The sequence below is a fragment of the Rhincodon typus genome, chromosome 17, assembly GCF_021869965.1.
Source record: "Rhincodon typus isolate 14 chromosome 17, sRhiTyp1.1, whole genome shotgun sequence".
Classification (NCBI taxonomy): Eukaryota; Metazoa; Chordata; class Chondrichthyes; order Orectolobiformes; family Rhincodontidae; genus Rhincodon; species Rhincodon typus.
In genome coordinates, this window is record NC_063348.1 from 28,985,845 (window position 1) to 29,006,649 (window position 20,805).

The 20,805-nt window shown below is 38.7% G+C and overlaps 1 protein-coding gene across 6 annotated transcripts in view; it reads left to right on the top strand.

Moving 5' to 3' along the window:
• The first annotated feature begins 620 nt into the window (after positions 1 to 620).
• Positions 621 to 20,805, top strand: part of lmo1 (LIM domain only 1) — a 52,043-nt gene continuing 31,858 nt past the window's right edge. The window contains exons 1-2 of one of the 6 annotated variants that reach the window (XM_048607372.1): positions 621 to 653; positions 12,320 to 12,437. In XM_048607372.1, coding sequence (XP_048463329.1) covers positions 636 to 653; positions 12,320 to 12,437 — 136 coding nt within the window. In that variant the 5' untranslated portion in view covers positions 621 to 635. Of the gene's footprint in view, positions 654 to 11,570; positions 11,638 to 11,925; positions 12,438 to 12,552; positions 12,607 to 12,768; positions 12,847 to 20,805 lie in introns of those variants that run through there. The other 5 variants (XM_048607375.1, XM_048607376.1, XM_048607373.1 and 2 more) reach the window with 5 other exon arrangements.

Sequence of the window (20,805 nt, forward strand, 5' to 3'; positions counted from 1 at the left end):
AATGGGCAGCCCAGGACAGCAGCAGGGGCAAGGTTGAGCCCCAAGCAGGGGAGGTCAACCCTCTGTGAGGTGTGAGAGCCCAGCATGTCCAGGCACTTAGGTGTTGAACTGTTAACTGTGTTTCTTTGTTTTTCTCACTTTTTAATAAGGACTGTAATGTTTAACTTTATAACTTTGTTTTCATTATTTTTCTGCTTTGACCCTAGGATTCTGTACCTAGGTACCTTTGCACCTAAGATGGCGCTGTAAGTGGCGACTTGTAAACTTTTCACTGTACTCATGTGAGTACATGTGACAATAAACCTAATTCAATTCAATTCAGTAATTACCGAGTCCTCTGCTGTGTTATATAACAGCTGTGACTGGATAATAAAGGCACAGTTGTGGGCAGCTTCTGCAAGATAATCATTGTAATTGGATAATTAAATTTAATTTTCACAGAAAATTGCACAATTGGATAAAAAGTAGTGGAAGATGGCAGTACGTAAAAGACATGCTCTCTTCTGGCACACTTGGTCATCTCATTAAAATAACTCCTTAAATAACTAACATTTCTCTCTGATTTTTGTTTGTTTGTTTTTCTAGGCTGTGCATTGAAAGCTACAAAAATCTGCAGGTATATGATCCTCACTTGAATGGATGTCTTTAAACAAGTAAGCTATTTAAACTTTATTGCAATAATCTGTTAATGTCAGGTACATAACTAAATAAGGAAGAGATCATTGTTAATATGACAAAACTGACATTGAAGATAGAAGTAGTACTGGGACATTGAAACTGACACTTACTCTTCATGAAACCAGTTCGGGTGTTCATATGTATCCATAAGCTTTTTTTAAAAAAGTGATTAATAATTGGTCCATTCTTCCAGAATCATAGAAATCATAGGATGAATTTCCATGCTAAGCTTAGTTCTAAATATTTAACATTATCTTTTCTGTGTGCGTATGTTTGAAACATCTTGCTTTAAAAATCTGAGTACAAAGGAGTGTCATATACATTCAATTTTAAATTGATCCAGTGGCCAAACAGAAGTGTTATGATTCCTTGAACGTAACATCAGATTAACGAGCCTTTCCTGTAATGAAAACCCGATAATGATAATAAGCTTTTGATCCACCGCAAACTTTTTTTTTCTTTAAACAGTAAAAGATCCAAATTATTCTTTGGATTGCACAGCCTGTACCTTCTGATGTTCTTTTTAAATATGTTAACTGCACCAATAATGGGCTGCCTGTTCACATCAGAAAATCATTTTACCCACATCATATCGAATCAGAGCAAGAAATGATTCACCACAATGTTAACTAAAGTCTCTGAGCATTCTGACGCCTTTTCTTTAAGTAGAAAGAACAACTTAGATTAGAATTTTGTGCTTCACTGGATATTGAAAGATGAGGCAATAAACTGCTAAACCTGAGTAATCACACGCTCCCGGAGGAGTGTCTAAAATGGGGACAGTCTAAAACCTTGAAATTCTATCCTTCCACACATGCCTGTGCTTTAACATTTGATGAGATTCAGTATTGTAGAGGCTGAATACAAGTGTATTCTGATTACAGACCTTCTATTAAACGTTCCCACCAGTATGCCTTTCCATTCAGAAACACCAGAGGAATTAAAACCCTCAATTCACCAACACAGCACCAACTCCTGCACCACCCCCAAGTCTCTCGCAGCAGAATTTCATCAGACACAGTCAGTAAGGAAATGGCCTAGAAAAGCATATAGAAAAAACTGTTGCAACAGCTGGTGTATAAATTATATAAAGCCCACTTTCTACTAACCAAGCACACCTTAGGGTTGGCTGCATTATTTTTTAATTATTAGAACTTAAAGTAGATGGTTTTATGTAATTTGTATTGTCCTTTTATTCCAGGGAGGCTTGGTCTCAAATTTAACATAAAGTCTTTGCAAACCAATTAACATTGGAATTCTGACCGCTAACTTTAATGAAATTCTTCCAGGTGACCCATTTTTATGCCGATGCCTTATCACTGTGTCAAAAGGGCCATCTAACCCTGTGTGTTCTTCTAATTGGAATGCTCTATGTTAATCAATGCTAGCAAAAACTTATTTTAGTGCTTATTCAGAATTAGCTTTTAATGCGTATGAGGAACTTGTGAAAGAGGACAAGTTAATTTTAGTTAAGCAATGCTGTGCTCTGATGTGCAATGATATTTACAATATGTACACCGATTAACATGCTGTGAAAGATAAAACAAAGAACAATCATGGAATCATTGTGCAGAACACCAATCAAACAATCATGTCCATGTGACCCATCTAAGGTGTAAAGTGACTTAGTCGTGGAACTGTACAGCATGGAAACAGACTCTTCGATCCAACTTGTCCATGCTGACCAGATATCTTAAGTTAATCTGGTCCCATTTACCAGCACTTAGCCTATATCCCTCTAACCCCTTCCTATTCATATACCTATCCAGATTCCTTTTAAATGTTGAAAGTATACCAGCCTTCACCAATTCCTTTGGCAGCTCCATACATGTACCACTCTGCATGATAAAGTTGCCCCTTAGGTCCCTTTAAAAAATTTTCCCCTCGCACCTTAAACCTATGCTGTCTAGTTTTGGACTCCGATATTCTGGGGAAAAGACCTTGGCTATTAACCCTATCCATGCCTCTCATGATTTTATAAACTTCTATAAGGTCAGCTATAATCCTTCATTACTAAAAGGCTGCTGATCTCCACCGATCTATCCTAATGTGATCCTTAATATAATTTGTGCTCATGATAAACTACTTTGTTTTTAAACTGATTCTTTCATCTCATCTCCTTCCACACCTATGGTGTGCCATTCCTCAACCAAGCAGGTGAGTAAGAAGCAGCAGCCTGTACCACTTCATCTGCTACACTTTTAGCTGTACTCAATATGTGCGAGGATTCCCTACAGTGACTTGGCTGCTCAGAGTCCCTCCTGCCTTCTGTGGAAGTGTTTTCACTAAATCATGTGATTAACCCAATGTGCTACAACAAACAATGTGTAAACATATATTTACGGCAGGGTCAAGATGATACTTGTTCTGGTCAGAGACAATAATTAATCCCAAGTAAAGATGATTTAATATGCACAGCAATAAAAATGTACATGAATAAAAGAAACAAAGACCTGTCTGATGGCCCACCACTACCTCAAGACTGCAATAGAATATCAGTGAGGGTTTTGTGCTTAGGTCCTCAGTGGGACCTGAACTTGAGGTCTTGTGATTTATGAGTGAGAATGTTATCAACTAAGCCACTGAGATAAATAAATACATGTGTACAATATTGCCAACTTTTGCGACTCTAAAATATTACAAACATAAGTCTTTGACACAAGACTTCCTAATGAGGCTGGTTCAAAAAATTAAGCATGTAGAAATTGAATGAATTGTAAATGCTTTTCACTCTATCCAACTGTACACTAATTAATGTACAAGATAGGACTAAAGCAGTTCTTAATGCTGAATTTCATTTCGGATTTGGCGAATAGTAGCAGAAAGTGTGCTTGCACTCATGCTGCTTAGTATGCACTCATTTTGAGTGGTAGTTATGAGGGCAGACTGAATAAGCAACTGTCTAAACAACCTTGCTTCTGCCCTCTCAATTAAAGTTCCATTGTGATTGACAACGAGGTCTGTGTATTACAACAAATGAATATAATCCAGTAATCATTCCAGGCGATTCCTTGAACTCTCAAAGTTCCCGATTACATGGGTGGGCTAGTTATTGAACTCTGTCCATCTCAAATTAATTTGCACACGTCAGCTGTAGTGTCATACAATACAAATTCAGCCTTGGTAGATGAGGTTCACTAATCACATGACACTTTCAGAGCTGAGTTTCCAAGACATTTAAGATGAAAACTTGTGGACTCAAGTTACTTAACTCATAAATTCCATCTCTATAAATATCTAACGATTGGGTGGTCCACAAATCTGATGCACTGCACTATAATGGCCTTTGAGCAACTGTCTTTTCATGTTTTGTGGCTTTAAGTCAGGAATACTATATATATAAGTATCTTTTAAATTCTTAACTTTTTAATGCAATGCTAATGAATTACTAGTAATTTCTAAGCTTCTGATATTGATTTTTTTTTAATTAAAAAAGTACATTTATAAATTTGTTTTGTCCTGTCAATTTTAAAGATTATTTTAACAGTTTAGTGAAATCAGCATTAAGTAAGCATATTTTAAAAAAGTTGGTTCAGGTTACTAACTGCTTCAGATGCAAAAGTAGCTGCGATTTCATTCGGTTAAAACTTCTCTACCAAGGGTTTCTTTAATGGCTTAGTGGTTTAATGCAACACTTGGTAGGAGACTGAACCATTTGGATCAAAAGGTGCCAGGTTTAAATCCCTGCTCCATGCTGAATTAGCACATATGATCCAGAATACCAGTCACAGTAATAAAAATGGTCACAGGAGTTTTCCACTCCCTGAGCAGATGAAGAGATCTCTGCTGGAAAATGCTCATCAAGTTGAGAATATTGGTTGAGACTACGATCAAACTGAGGCACCAGTGATACACCCTATGTTTAATTGCCTATTGCCACACATCATCTGGGTTTATATCTTTTTATAACAGTCTCTTGATTGAAAGAGTGAAATGCTGTTGTCTCCTGTGGAACTGTTTCCCAGCAAGAGCTGCATCTTCAAGTGAGGTAATGTTGGTGAAATGGGTGGTGGAGTGGGGAAGCTTGCTTCACAATATTTTTTCTGTGAAAAGTGCTGGCTAATCCACCAGCATAGCTGTAATAACCCTGAGTTTTAAAATCTATTGTTCCGGGTTCACATACCAAGACCACTTGCCAATTCCACAATTTTGAGTCCGGGGCTAAGATGTGTAGGGTAAAGTTTAGAGCCAGACCATTTCAAGAATGAAATTAGAAAACATTGCTTCAAGCAGAGAGATGTTGCAAGCATGTAACAGTCTTCTACAAATAGCAATTGATGCCGAATCAATTATTCATTTTAAAATTCTGGTTGATAAATGTTTGTTAGCCAAAAGAATGAAGGGAAATGGAGCAAAAACCAGTATATAGTATGAGAGTGAGATCATCCATGATCTCACTGGATGGCAGAAGAAGCTCAAGGGGCTAAATTGTCTGTTCTGTTCTTGTGTTCCTAATTGAATCCTTGAGGCAAAATTATGGAAATTTAAATCAAATCCCAGTGGGTTTCATTTCACAAAATTGGAGCATTCTACCATAGCAATGGAAAATTTGATTTCACATTTTCTCTCACAAGTGGTCTTTGTATTGATGGAATTTAGAGCGCCAACATGTAAATTCTTTGTTGCGCTACCTGTTTGGGTGAAAGGGCTGCCATATGGACAAATAACAGGTGGGAAACAAAAGCACAAAAACATTGAGCTCAGCATAGGTTAAAATTTTGTGGCACAAAACTACATTCACACCTTCGTATTAAGTACAATTCTTTGGATTCAGTAGAGGACATAAAGGGTTAACTGAGGTGACCAGAATGTTAGATTCAGACCTTTTGAAACCCAATTTGAACTAAAACTGCATTTGGGCTTCCCCGATCTCAGTTATTATCTTCCTTACTGAGAGAGTGGTTCATATGTGGAAATGGTACATGGAATAGTTGAGACAAATAGCTTCCGTGCCTTTGAGGGGTAATCTTCGAGCAGGAGCAAAGGAATAGAAAAGTATATGCAAATGAAATATTCTGGGTGGAGACTTGTGAAATGTAGTACTCATTGACATGTAACAGTGGGTTGAATGGCCTATTTCTACACTGTAGATTTTATGTATCAAATCCAAGGTGGGGAAAAATGGCTTGCGAATTTCTACTCTCAAACACAACTGCTGATAGATACACCAAACAGCTTTTGTAACCTGGACCACTCTATTATCTAGTGTAAGGGGGCCAAAATACAATGAAAAACAAAGGATTATCAAAACTATTTTTTTCAGAGAAAGAGGTTGTGTATTGTAATGTGCCTTTCAACGGGAAGCCAAAATAGAGAACATTCCATAAATAAAACATCCTGCCATACACAAGGTCAAGTCCAAACCCATTCTGATTTAATTCCTCAAGCACATTTTAATTAACACGTGACAGAATTTTTAGAAAAAGGAAGTCCAATGGCAAAGTGGTGTTTGCATTGGTGTGCTGCGCAAAGCATGCTTTTATTGAAGTTCTGTAAATTAATGTCTTCAAGTTCCTGGAGCAATAGACCTTTCTTTTTGTAGTTACTGAAGTAACAAACTGGTTGAAATGTAATTTTCTATAAATGTGTTTCTCACCTAACCATTCAAAGACCCCAATATGTTTCCTCCTTCTAAACTTACAGGGATGCATAGAAATTAATGTGCATTGTATCAATTTTCTAAGCATAAGATTAGTTCAAAGTATACTAATTTAACAATGAGTTGGTCTGTATTGACTGTACCAGTGTTGATACCAATGCAAAATTTGTGAGATTCATTTTTTGGATGTGCTGGTCTGCACTTAGAACAGGTATTAGACATCTTTTTCTATGTAAATAAGATGCCAAATACCTGTGGAACGACCCCCATCAATGTTGCAATGAGCATTGCAGAAAACCTTCAGTGGCACCATCTAGTGCTGACCAAAGGAAGGCAGCATTTGTTTTTAATTAAACTTTACTTTGAAACCAGAAGAGCAGTGTCAAGACTGGGCCAAAATCAAGCCCACTATCTATTGAAATTTAGTAGTACATTGTCTCCAGGGAAGCTGGTAAACACAGCTGGTCAAAACTTGTCCATTCTTGTCTCTGACCTGAGTTCAAATCTAACCCAGATAGATGTGATAGAAATTTCCTTTCATTATTAGCCAAGTGTCCGCTCTTGAGTGAAATGATTTGGGCCAATTTCAACCCAGCTGCCCAAAGACATGAATCTGTAACACATAGCCACTCAAACATTAGCCTAATAATCATTTAATTCTACGACACCAGGCAAAAGGTGATACATTGATAAGTGGAAGGCTGGCTGCTGTTCTGAAACTGGATTTTAACCAACTATTGCAATATGAAAATACATGCCTACATTAACTGGCTGCTTCCTTTAAATGGCTATCAATAATAAAACTATTCATCAACATCATTGGCTCTATCCTCTGGAAAAAAATAATACCCGTTGCAATTTTTAAGCCCTATTTGTTGCTACATTTTGTATGTTCCTCCAAACTGTCTTAATCTTTCTTTTTCCACTGTAGACAGATTCTAAATTAGCCAAGTAGAATTAACAAGTTTTTGTGTGCAGACCCTTTAACAATATGACATACTTTCAGTTGGTCTTGGCTGTGTAGTTTTGTTTTCTTAAGTTACCAAGGAATTTAACAATAGAGGTGAAACATACATAACTAGCTATTAGCCAGGATCCTCATATTTGGCATCATGGAAAATAAATAAAATATAAATTCAAATTACATTTGCCAGAACATGGTTTGCCAGTATTAGATAAGCATTTACCCAATCCTAACAAAATTCTGATTCAACTGTTGAACTCAGCTTTTTACACAAGTAATTTTCTGGTCATTCTCTTCAAGTAAAGTTCTGACCTATATATGCAATCCTTGAGTTTTATTGTGTTATAACACAGTTGTTGTGTTTGTTTGTTTGTTTGTTCAAATGATAGTAATTCAAAGTTAATTACAAGATATGCTCATAATGAATCCAACAGTAACCTATATTTCTATGGAAATATCCTCACACAAGTGATGTACCAATTGAATATGACATTACACTGACTATAGTTTTTATTTCAGTTAGTATGATCTTAGAACAATGTGTATGTGTCAAACTTTAGGACAATACCTTTTGGCACTTCCCATGTCTTCAAAACTCATAAGAACCCAATGTGGGTGGTGCCACTTCACCAGTCTCCCAACCATTAAATTGAGGAAATCCTGCAAGCCTTAACAATCATAGAAAGATGCATAACAGATTCACTGCAGTTAAGACTGTAAACAACATTTCTGCATGAAGTACAGCTTGCATTTCACTTAGCAAGTAGACAGTAATAAATCAAAGGAAACCAATATCAAATATGTAATTTATTCCATATGCAAAAATAGCATAATTAATTGATGTATGTGTAATATGAATGTTACCCACATGACAAAAACAAACCAGAGACTAATTGTGCATATATAACTGATTTGAATTTTACTAATATTAATGTGAATTATAAACTTGTAGGCTGATGTCATCTGTTTTGCTCCTCAACCTTTTAAGTGCCTGGCTGCCATACTGAAAATTTAAACAGTTGAGATCAGACATTAATTTTACTTGTGACAAAACTGATTCATGAAGTTGGCGTAAATATTTTTAACCATACAAAGATTAAAATACTTAACTCACTTCTAAAAATGATATTAAAATTACATGTAACCAACATGTGCATGAGTAATATATATATATATTTCAATCAATTTTTACTTCATAGAATGTCCATAGCATCTGGTCACATCTGTGCTTCACGTAGAGTGAATTACCTGGAAGCACTATTGTCATGTCATTTGAGGACAGTCAGGTGAAGGCAAAATGTTTTTTTTCCATATGCTATTCGAAGAAAATGGTAGCCATTTGGCACATGACAAAATCTCAAATATTAGACAGAAGACTGGTTAATCCTGTATTTGGTATTGTTGACTGAGGGAGGAATGTTGACCAGGATAAGCAGATATTTCAAGAGATATCTTCAAGTAGTGTCATTAATCTTGAGCAGCTAGGTGAACTACTGGAACATGCAGGAATAGTTTCTGTTTATATCTTGCCCAAAGGACAGTGTTGCAGTGAATCAGTTTTGTTTTAAATGTGTTGATAGGATCTGGATTTCACTAGCTGGCCCAGCATTTATTGTCCATTCCTATATGTCCTTGAATTATATGGCCTGCTGGATCATTTCAGTGGACAGTCAAAAATTAATCATATTACTGTGGATTTGGAAACCAGCAGAGGAAAGGATGACAGCTTCCTTCTTTAAAGGCAATTAGTGAACCAGATGGGTTTTTACAATAATATGTCTATTATTGATTTATTTATTTAAATTCCAGGTTTTTATTGAATTCAAATTTCTGCCATGGTGGGATTTGAACCCAAGTCCCCAGAACATCAGCTTAGGACTCTCAATTACTAGCTTATTAATTTTATACCTACAGCACTATTTCCACGGACTAATTAGGGTTAGTGCTGGAATAGCTGAATTTCTGGACTGGGTTAGGCTGAAACCCACAACTTTTGGACTTGAGTGGGACTATTCTCAACTAAACCAAGCTGAACACAATTGTATAGCGACACATGTGTGGCCAGGAAGATGGAGTATTTTGTTTGTCATATTATCCCTTAAATCATGTAATTTGTCCCAAAAAGTGATTTTTGAATAAGATGAGTTTCATGATGTACTATTATTTGCCAATGTTTTATCTGACATTTTCAAAAATCTGGGATAAACATTGGGAAACTACAGAACAAAGATTGCAAATCATTTGGTGACTTCAGAAAAATGGAAACTTGGATCTATCATCCAGTTGTTTGTACATAGATATAGAGACAACTTTGCTTCCAATACTAAGTTTTTAACAAGTATTTTTACCAACAGTGAGTATTGTGGTATCCATATAACCATTAGTTAATGTCTTTTTTCTCTTCTCTAGATGCAAATAATCCCCATGCAGAAAATCCTGATTTCAAAGTTCAATTTTCCAACATTATTTTGAGCCCAAAATTACTAATCTTATGTGTAGTTCAGACATACTTATCTCCATGGCAAAACATGAAGTCAAATTCCTAGAACATTGCAAAATCGGCAGCCTGGAAAGTGTTTTACTACTGCAATGCCATATGACTATTAGATGGTATGACCACCATAGAGGATCGGAAATGGGAGGCTTATTGTAGTGAGAGGGTGATCATTTTCTATTGTTGTGTCATGTGATAAAATATTTCATACTGTAAGGATCTAGCAGAACATTTGTGTGAGGAAAAATCACTGTGAGCACAATGTCAGTCAATGCCAGTTAATTATTAGCAATTTAGAATGTGGAGTTCACCAAATTCCTAATGATCTCGACAAACGAGTTCGATTTTTACACGGAACAGAGCTGCAGAAGGTGGATAAAAGTGGCTTTGTCACAAAGAATGTCTGACTTTTCGGGTAAATGCATTCCACGTGAAAATTATTGTCCCTACCTGCAAATGAAACCCAATCAATAAGCAGTGCATGGAACGTGTGGGGGTAGATTTTACTGCAAGGTGTGAAGGTCAGGAAACCAATTAGAAGCTTGGAATTGTATACAATAAAAATAAAATTCTACTAGCTTAGTCACTGTAAAGCATCGGTTTCTCCCAAATAAAAGCTTCAGTAGTGTGATAGTTCTATCTGTAATTCCTATACAACGAGTTCTAGTTGCATTGTGATTTCACTGGGGAATGGGATTTAAGTTCAGCTAAAATGGCTAGGGAAGTTTTATTTTTGAAAGTAAACTTAATATTTCTTAAAGACGGGAAAATTGACTTGAAGAAAAATTATGAAACCATTTATATGCCGATCGTAAACATTAGCAACCGTTTAAGATGGTGCCATGATAGATAGGGTTGCCCTTCATTGAAGCGCTTCTTAACATCAGTTAACAGCCTTCCTAAGTGGGAAGGCCACATTCAGAAGAGCCTGGTAACGTTTGTGTTTGGTTTGTTTAGCTCGGCGTTACTACCGTGGAATTTGTATCAAAACACATCAGGTTGCAAATGAAAACCGCCGGCTCACTTGTGACGAGTTCCCCATCCCCAGGCAATGAAGACAATAGTCGGTTAATTAACGTGATTAAAGGGGGGGGGGGGTGTCACAGCGAAGATCGCAACAAGGAGAAACGGGTTTGAAAAGAGAATGTAATGACGATCAGATTTCTGGCAGCGATTAAATGTAAGGTACAAAGAGAGCCCTGTGTCTTTAACTGGGACCTGTCACATTAGGCAGTGAATTGTTGGATCATCCCCACCTCCCAGGGCTTTTATTCCCGAGTAAATTGTTGGCGGGGTGGCTGGACCCATAAAAATCAGAATGCTTAGGGAACGCAGAGGGGAGCGCAGTTAGAGTAAAAGAGTTTGGGAATTAAGGTCATTAATTTCCCAGTTTCAAGGCTGCCACACAGACCGAGATAAAGTCAGCATAAATATTCAACCAGAGTTTCTCTGTTTTCCTTTTTTTTCATCGGCTGCCCATTTATCTCCATCCTGTCAATTAGAGGAAAAAGCAAAGAACTAATTAGGAACTGTGCAATTTTAATTAGCTGTTTTGATAATTAAACTAATTGGTTCCCTTGTGTTTCCGCAATGTGCACAGAGCACTTTTTTGATATCTGGGCTGCAGATTTCCCATCCGTTGGTTAATTAGTCACTTTTGCATTAAAAAAGGCTTTCTTAATAGCCTTAATTTGCAGTTGAAAAGAGAATCTGCCGTCAATAATTTGTGTAATTGGTAACCGTTTGATTGTAATTTAGAACTGTGGCTGGACAGCTCTGCATGCCCAGTTCCTAATGGTTAGGATTAAAGTTGGATTGAATGTTAAAAAGGGGAATGGGGGGGGGGGTTGGAGGGAACGATCTTGGATCTACCCGCTGTTCTGTCATTTTAATAAAAGATCGGTAAGAATCCAGTTTAACGATCTCCCGCCCTCCACTTTTACCTTCCCCCACCCTCCCCATCCCATTTTGCTTCAAGGTTTAATAAAAGATTCGAGGGTGGCTCGTTATTGTACCTTTGGAAGAAATAAGATTACCCATTTTATAAATTAGTACCAAACCCCTTTCTCTCTCTCGCGCAATCTCCATTGCTAAATGCACGTGTATTACAGAATGTTCCCTTTGTGAGTCAACCACGCACACTCCTTAAATGGGCTTTTGTATTTCTCAGAATTAATGAGAAAAGTTCCCTTGCCCTAGGGGTAATTAGTGTCCTTGGAGTTAAATAAGCTAAAACTTAGACACCTCTGGCACAGGCAATTATGTTTGTGTATTGAATAATTGATTCGGGGGCTGCTAATCAGATATGAGCATAATGAATTGATTTAATTAACCAGGGAACCTGAGGAATACTGGGAAATGTGTGCATTTATTCGCCAGCTAGGGACCCTAAAGGGTACAGAACCACATAAATTGGAGGAAAAAGCTGTTGGTCGCTGTTTGCCGGCTTTTGAGAGCGGCTGAGTGTGATTTTTCTTTCTAGGTACCGGTTGTTGAAGGTGTGGGGCTGCTGTGTTTTACATTAACCGAGGGGGGGGCAACAAAAAAAAGGGTCGGTTGTCACCACTTCTTTCGATCTTCAAAGGCAGAAGATTGTCAGCAGTTCAGCCAGCGACTCTCGTTCGCTGGAGAAGCCGAGGAGGGAGCGCCGTGCCCCGGACTCCGCTGCGTCCAGAGGACGATGGTACTTGACAAGGAGGAAGGTGAGCCACACTGCTTGGTGGGGGGATTTTTTTCTTTTTTTTTGTAAACCCGTATTCTTTCTCTTTTTTCCCCCACCCCCCCCCCCCCCCCCTCCTCCTCCTCCTCCTCCAACAGGGGTTTGTGTCTCGTGAAATGAAACCCGGCAAAATAACAGCGGCGATGGAAGCGGTTTGTGTGATCACTTTTTTACGGTCTGTTTATATCGTTCCTCTTCCTATGCGAAATGCTCTTCACATGTTCTTATCGTGTTTATACCGGGCCGTGTGGAAACAATGCGTCTATTTCTCTCCCCCCCCCCCACCCCCTTCCGTTTTGGTTTGTGCATCTCCCTGATCGGACCCACGAACTCAGCTCTAGAAGCGATTGAATTTTCTCGATCCTAGTGCAACATTAAACTGCGTTTCTTTTGTACGTATTTGTTTTCTCTCTCTCTTCTCCCCCCCCCCCCCCTTCGCTTGTTTTTCCCCCCCCCCCCCCCCCTCTTCGATTTCACTTGATGGCTTCTTGTGCACTTACTCCCCGGTCACAGTGCTGCAAACATTTATTTTTGGAAATGGGGAAAGTCTGTGCTTGGAAATTATGCAATTGCTTTGATTCTGCCGTGAGAAGTTGCAGAGGCGATGTGTACGGATGAGAGATCAGTGACCGGATTACCGAATATCAAGCTGCATCGAGTTCTCTTTAATTTTCCTATCGCGGTTGGTAAAAAGCGATTGCGGCCAGTTCTGTCCTTGTATTTCTCTCCGGATCAGTTACTGCCGTTTGCCCCGTTGCTACGGAGATGAAATTGACACAATTAACGCAATTACTTTCCAATCCTTTTTTCCAACAGCTTCATACTTTTGCTCCTTTTCCGCTGTATATGTTCTCTATTAGACTAAATATAGAAGCACGTGTATGTTTATCACCCCACTCCTGTTCGGATAAAGCACTTTAATGAGCCTTCACCTTATCTGAAAAGTGAATTGGTCTTAATGTAGGACTTAAGACGGCTGTTTCCCTGCTGTGCTCCCGTCGATACGAGCGAAGTGAACCGACTCTTCCTTTAACTCTTCAAAGACTGCAGAACTTAATGTGCGAAATGCTTATCGTTCCCCTTCCTTCCCACTCTTCTCATTCACCGCCCCCCCACCCACACACACTTCAAAGTGCCTGTAATATATATCAAGGATAACGGGAGACATATGGTTCACCGCTTAACGTGTGGACTTTGCACGATACGGCTCCAGTAAGGCGAGGAAAAGTCACCAATACCATAGTGTAGGTAGGGTTAAGTCGGTGAAAATGATGAGTATGAACTGCTTGGTGTTTTGATTGCAGTTCTTGATGAAAACCATAGCGCAAAAAAAATGACAGGCAGCCCTATTAAATCCTGCTTCTCTAAGTGGACTCTGTACCAAGTCAATTGTAAATTCTCTGCTTTGGATGTTTGTCCTTGCTAAAAGTTTTTGTATATAATTCATGATTTGGATTGCTTTTAACAGATATTGGCTAAGCAATATGGTAAATGTACAAAGGCGATACAAATGGCATTAGTAAAAGAGGATACACATGGCCATATAATGCAGTCAATACTACATCAACTACTGAAGCCCAATTACAGTACACTAAGAGTGGCTTTTAGTAGCATTAGGACTTCTAGAAGAGTAAAATCACCTGCTGTTTATTGCATAAAAGCTTCACCCTTTGCTTGCTGGCCTCAACCGGTCATTGTGAATAATAGCTGAAAATCGGTTTCTACCTGTTTTCTGCTTGTTGAACTTCTTTGATAGTAAAGGGTAGATGTTACTTTTTTCTAAGAAATGGAAGTTGAAGCATCTTGTACTGATTTTATAGCAAGTCTTGAAAGAACTCTACCTCTACCATTCCTCAATTTGTAGTTGCTAGTTTGAATCTGCTTTGGTCTCCTGGCATTGACCAGTAATAGGCAGGTACAGGTCACTTTTAGTCTCAACTAACCAACCAGAGATGATGTTGTGACTGCTGTAAAGGTAGAACTGGTTGAGTGAATCGCAACCATGAAAGTTGAATTTTTTATTCCTCAATGAAAAGATGGTTTTGGTGAATCACTTATTTCTGGTTGTGATAAAGTTATTTGTGTTACTGGTTACACTTGCCATAGTTATTATGGTAATAGAACATCTTTTTGCTAACCAACTTGTAGATGCATACTCAAAAGTAGTCCTAAATTTCAAAGTTTATTAATCACAAGAAATTTAAATGTGTTAAATTCTGCCAGCATTTTTTCATGAACTCAGGCAGTACTCTTGAATTGTTTGCATTTAAGTTTGTCAACGTTTGGAGCATAAATTGATCAGTTGTGTAATAACATGCCTTATCTTATAAAAGCCAAAGTTAGTGTGAGCACAGCATATTTCATCTAGTCGAGTCCTGTTTTTAAATCCTGCGCAGGGATAGAATAGATGTTTTTGGTTGTATGTTAATTTTTTTAAAAGTGGCCCTTTAAGTAATCATGTGTAGAATAACTGTTTAACCAGAAAGTGATTTTTTTATATATTTCTTGGAACAGATTTTTGAAGTGTTATTGCTCATACCTTATTAAAAGCTGATATTGGAGAGGGTGTTATAGATCCTCTACTCTAAAATGGAGTGTGCTTGATATGCAAGATGGTTTACTGATGGATTGGAATTGGTTCTGAAATTGATGGCAGCATCTCTGTATAGCACAATATGCAATGTCATTGTGATCCAAATGCATGATCTGTAGCAAATGCAGATCCCTGTTAATTGAAAGGACTGCAAGTAAACTTGGTTCCTGAGCTAAATCAGAATGCTTTATTGACACCTCATTAACCCTTTTCAGAGCTATATTGATCATTTGCACTCAGTCTAGTTTTTTTCTATAAAGCAGCTTGCTAAGCTTCATAGGCTTTACACACTTTAGAATTTAAACTGTTCAAATAGGCAATCCTATTATCAGATGACCAAATTTTGAAACCTGTAAAAGAACCTCCAGTTTTGCTTAAGTACCTAAAATGTGAACCTTTTAAAAAGTCATTACCAGCTGAAGGAATTGGTATATGTGTGTATATTAACACTTCAGTCTAATTTGATCGAGTGCTATATTTGGCATCCCAATATACTGATGATAGGGCTTCAATTCTACGATGTGTTTAAAATCTGAGGTTACAGATTTACACTATCCTTTGCACATGTGACACTAATTTAGGTTATAATGTTTACAAATGTACCTAATCAAGGCCTTTAGCAAAGTCCAAACCAAATTATGAATCCATTTTACTCTGAGCTAGCTTTCATTAGACAGTTTGGTACTGTGCATTCAAAGTGTGTGGTTAAAATATTTGCAAATGCTAACATGCTTCAGATTTCTGCCAGTAATTGAAATCTAGGCTTTGGGTGTTTTTGTATGGTCTGAAATCTAAGAATGCTGTTTGCCTCAAGTTGTCAAGGTGATCTGTCATTAGAAGTGGACAGTAATGTTCTTGTAACTTGTACTGAGTTCCTACAGCTTGACTTCTAAGTTTGACTAAAAGGTAGAAAACTACATGTAGTTTTTGGCTTCAGTAACTTCCCTGAACTAAATGCTTGTTGCCACCTTTTGCCACTAATTTTTTCCCTCATTACATGTTGATTTGCACATCCCTGCCCCATAAGTTTTGAAGCAGCCTTTGAGTTTTTAAGCCTGGAGTAAGTTTAGAACAGTACAATCTCCATTACTGGTTTAGCTGGTTTATCAGCATTTGTATTGGACCTTTTTAAAAACTTGAGTTTTGGAGCTATCAGTTGAGTGCTTCAACTTCTTTAGCTCATGGTTTTTTCATTTTTTACCCATTTCTTCAGTTGTGTATTTGAATTCAAGTTGGAAAAATAGTAAGTTTCTCCAAATTATCTGAATTGGTGGCATTGGATAATCATTATTACAAATGTCCAGTTGGGCACTGTATGCTATTTTACTTCACGGTAAAACCAATATTGCCGCCAAGAAAAAGGTCCTTGAAGTTACTATTGTATTAATCTTGATTGGATACTCGGGTTTGAACATTGCATTCTTCACTGAGGATCTAACCCATTTGTGGAAGATGTCACTAGGATATGTCAAATGAGCACAATAGCTTGTTGAACTTAAGATTATTTTAATCTGCAAAGGAACCAGTCTGCATTTTGCCTCTACTCGGTCATAACGTGATGCTTTTACTGTATTAAATGGAACAGCAGAGATGCGAACAAAGATTAAAATATTGCTGCATGACTGTGCAAATGCATCACTTTCATCAGCTTCAGGAATTTAAGGCACATGGTGACCAAGTGAGGCTAATAAATGCATCACTTAATAACGGGCTTGAGGTTCCTGTGGCACAATGATAGTGTCCCTACCCTGGACTGGGAGGCCTGCTCTCAAGCCCCACCTGCTCCAGAGGTGTGTAATAGATGTCTGCGAACAAGTTGATTAGAAGAATAAAAACAAAACTGTGCTTGGCTCTTGTGGCACAGTGATAATAGCATCCCTGCCTCTGAGCTGGGGGCCCAGTTCAAATCCGAGATCTAGCAACACCTAGACAAATAGGTTAGAAAATATCTAACAGTAAGTCAGTGACAATGAACTTGTGCAAAAGCTATCTGATTTTTGCGTGAGGAATGATAAAGGTCCTTTGGAATGGGTGAGAAAATCTGAAGAGCAACTGCACATATGTATTCTATCTAATTTAAAGGCAGTCATTTTGATCATTCAATGGATTTCTCTTACAAAGATGTAAGAATAAAGAATGAGTAAAACTGACAGGTTGATTTTTGAACTTTGCACTGCCTGCACCTCAACTGTAGATTGAGACAAACTGTTCTCAGCAACCATTTCCATCTCTCCTTGGCCACATTGGGAGCAGTAGATACAGTAGACAAAGTTGATGGGCAGGTGAACCCCTGTCTGATTTGAAAGGTTTGTTTTGAGGCCTTGACTGGAGGTGAGGAGGGTGGGGGGGTGCAGGGGCAGATGTAGCACTTCCTGCAGTTGCAGGGAAAGGTGGTGGAGTTAGTGTGGAGCGGACAAGGGAGTTGTGGAGAGCGGTCCCTACAAAAGGCAGATGGGGGTTAGGGAGGGAAATCTTTGGTTGTGGGCTTGGATTGTAGGTAGTGAAAAACGATACGTTGGATTTGGGGGTTGGTGGGGTGATTGTGAGGACAAGGGGATTCTGTCTTTAATTTTGGGCGGGGTATAAGAGCAGAGGTGCAGGAAATGCAAGAGATGTGGTTGAGGGCGTTTTCAATCATTGGATGTGGTGGGGTAGTTAGTCCTTGAAATAGAAGGACATCTGGAATGTTCGGGAGTGGAACGTTCCATCTTGAACGGATGTGGTAGAGGAATTGGGAGTAGGGGGATCACATTCTGGCAGGATGGTGGGTGAGACAATGTAGTCCAAGTAGCTGTGGGAGTCACTGTGGGCTTGATGCACAAGGCAGCATTGATAGTCATCAATGTACCTGAGGAAGAGGTAGGGGATAGTGCCAGTGTAATAGTAGAAGAGGGACTGTTCCATGTGTCCTACAAAGGTAGGCATAGCTTGGACCCATGCAGGTGCCCATGGCCAGCCCCTTAGTTTGTAGGAAGTGGAAGGAGTTAAAGGAGAAGTTGTTGAGTTGTTTGGGGTGGGGGTTGGGGGGGTGGCTGCTTGTTGATGGATTGGCACCAGGGCGGGGGGACTATGTACAAAGTGAAATTTAGTCAGGAACAGGTTACTGTGAATTCTGGATGAGACAGCACCAGGCTGACAACTATCTGGCTCCTGGGTATCTGAACAAGTTTTCTGTGTGAAACTGGCAGAATTCAGACCACTGCAAGGGCTGACAGTGTCTGTCATTTTCTCCAGGAAGATACCATAGCCTGAAGAAGGCAAGTTTATTTTCCTTACAAGCCAGTAGCATTTAAAATCAGTAACTAGTGCAGTTCTGCAAAATGGCCTACTTGACAGGTGGTTGGAAAACACAACGTATAATTAAACAGAAGTATCTTTGTTACTGATACCATTTTGAAAAACTGCTTAGACAAGCCTTGGCATTCCTGCTAACTACTACTTTGCAGACCTGAGGTCCATGAAGGGTAGTGACTTCTTGCTCCAGAAGTCAATGCTGCAAATGGTGTCAGCATGCTGATCAGGTGCTGAGTGTTTGTATATGTTAATGAAGCAGGGAAAAAGTACATGTTAGGTGCAGCACAGACTTTGTCAACTTTAGCATCAGGTCAGAATGTTTGGACCTAAGTAGAAAAATCGAGGTAGTCTTCAAACAGAAGAGGTTTGTATTGTTTGAATGCTTGGAGGAATATTGGACAAGCAGGAAGGCATTGTCATTTGTGTGATTGCCATAAGGAGATCAGTACAGGTATCTGAAAGAGGAATACCATCACTTCCTCTTGCATGTGAACCAGAACAGGTCTGAGATGCAGAGGTTTTGGTGTCTTTTATACACCAATCACCATACTAATATTTGGTACACTAAAAATTAGATAAACTGAAGTGGAATTGGGGGTATCAAATATAATTGGGGTTATCCATCTTTGAAAAGGGCACATCTTGTGTGCTCTGTACAGTATTGGTCTCCTTTTTACTTGTGGAAGGATGCAAATGTTGAATGCAATTCAGTTAGTTGACCATTCTAGGAATAGGTAGCCTGCCTCAAGGTTGGACAAGGTAGGCTTGCATCTGCCTGAGTTTTAAGAGATGACCTGATATAAACTTGTATCTAATCTTAAGAGTAGATGTAAAGGATGATGCCTCTTCCAGGACAATCTAGAAGATTTAGATCTGTTTCTTCTGCCTTTTACAGAGCCTTTTTGGTCACAATGAATAGATTCTTGGTAAAAGCAAGGGGGTGAAAAGTTATTAGTAGCTAGGAATGTTGAGTTTTAGTCTGATCTCCCTTGATATCAAATAGAACAGGCTTGAGCCTTTTTCCCTGTTGCTGGCCAGGCCAGCATTGATTGCTCATCCTTTGATTGTCCTTGAAAGTGAGCTTCTTTGAAACAATGCGGTCCATGAATGGCTTACTCCTTGTTTACATGGTCCACAGCCTTTCCCTTCTGGTATTTGGTCTGTTGAGGTGCTGAAGGAAACAATTGATTTCTGACTTTTCTTAAGTTGTTGACACTTAAATTTACACTCTGACTTTAATGAGTCAAATGCTATTGAGACTAGACAGGAATGGAAGAATTAGAATCGATATTCTGTACATTGGCTTAGTTCAATGAATTTACATTGCAAATGGTTGCCTGGACAAGGCAAAGCCAGATGTAGCTGAGTTAGGATCAGGTTGTCCTGTAGTGTGTACACCCAACATCTTTAACTTCCATGGGTACAGAATAGCAGAAGACTGAATACATAGAAGCAGTTCAAACCATAATCAACCTAGCAATGCTGGTCACTCCACATCTATTTTGTGCTGTCTGTAGAGATGACTCTTTTCAAAAAAAAAAAAAAAAAAAAAAAATTCAGAACTTTGAAGAAAGAAGCTTTCAGATGTTGTATTTCAATTATTTGCATTCTCTCAAATATTTGAATAATTGCAAATGTCAGTTTTCATCCATTGAAAATGGATTATGCTGTACTTGCATTAATGAGAAAATTAAGTACGTGCATCATGACAAGAATTTGCATTTATGGTGAATGTATGACCTTTTATGGTACATAAATTTGTAAAACTTACCTGTTCAAAGAACTAGAATCTTGGAAACTCTTGAGGTGGCATAATGTCACTGGGTTAGTAAGCAAGAACTAATGTTCGTGACATGGGGTCAGATACCACCATAGCAGGTGGTGACATTTTGAATTGGTAAAATCTGGAGTAAAAATCTAGCCTACTGACTACCAAGTAACCATTGTCTATTGCTGCAAGATGCCATCTGGTTGTCTGTCCTTGTTCTGGTCTGTGGTCAGAAACCTGCAAGGTGGCTGAATCTTGACTGCCATCTGGGCAAGCAGGGATAGGCAATAAATGCTGGCCCAGCCAATGATGCCCACATCCTATGAATGAGTAGAAAGTTGTCACTTATTTCAGTCATAGTCATAAGCACCTAAACAGACGCCTCAGTCTAACTTGTTCATGCTGACAAAGTTTCCTGATGTTTCCTAGTCCCACTTTCCTGCATCTGGCCCATATCCCCCTTTAACCTTTTCCTATTCATGTATCTATCCAAAGTCTTAACAGTTGTAACTGTGTACCTGCATCTACCCCTTCCTCCTGGCTGCTTATTCTATACAAGAACCACTGTCTCAGAGGTTGCCCCTTGGGTCCTCCTTTTAAAATCTTTCTCCCCTCTCCTTAAAATTATGTCCCCTAGTTTTGACCTTCCCTACCCTGTGGAAAAGTTATTTTTGATATTCAGCTTATCTATGTCCC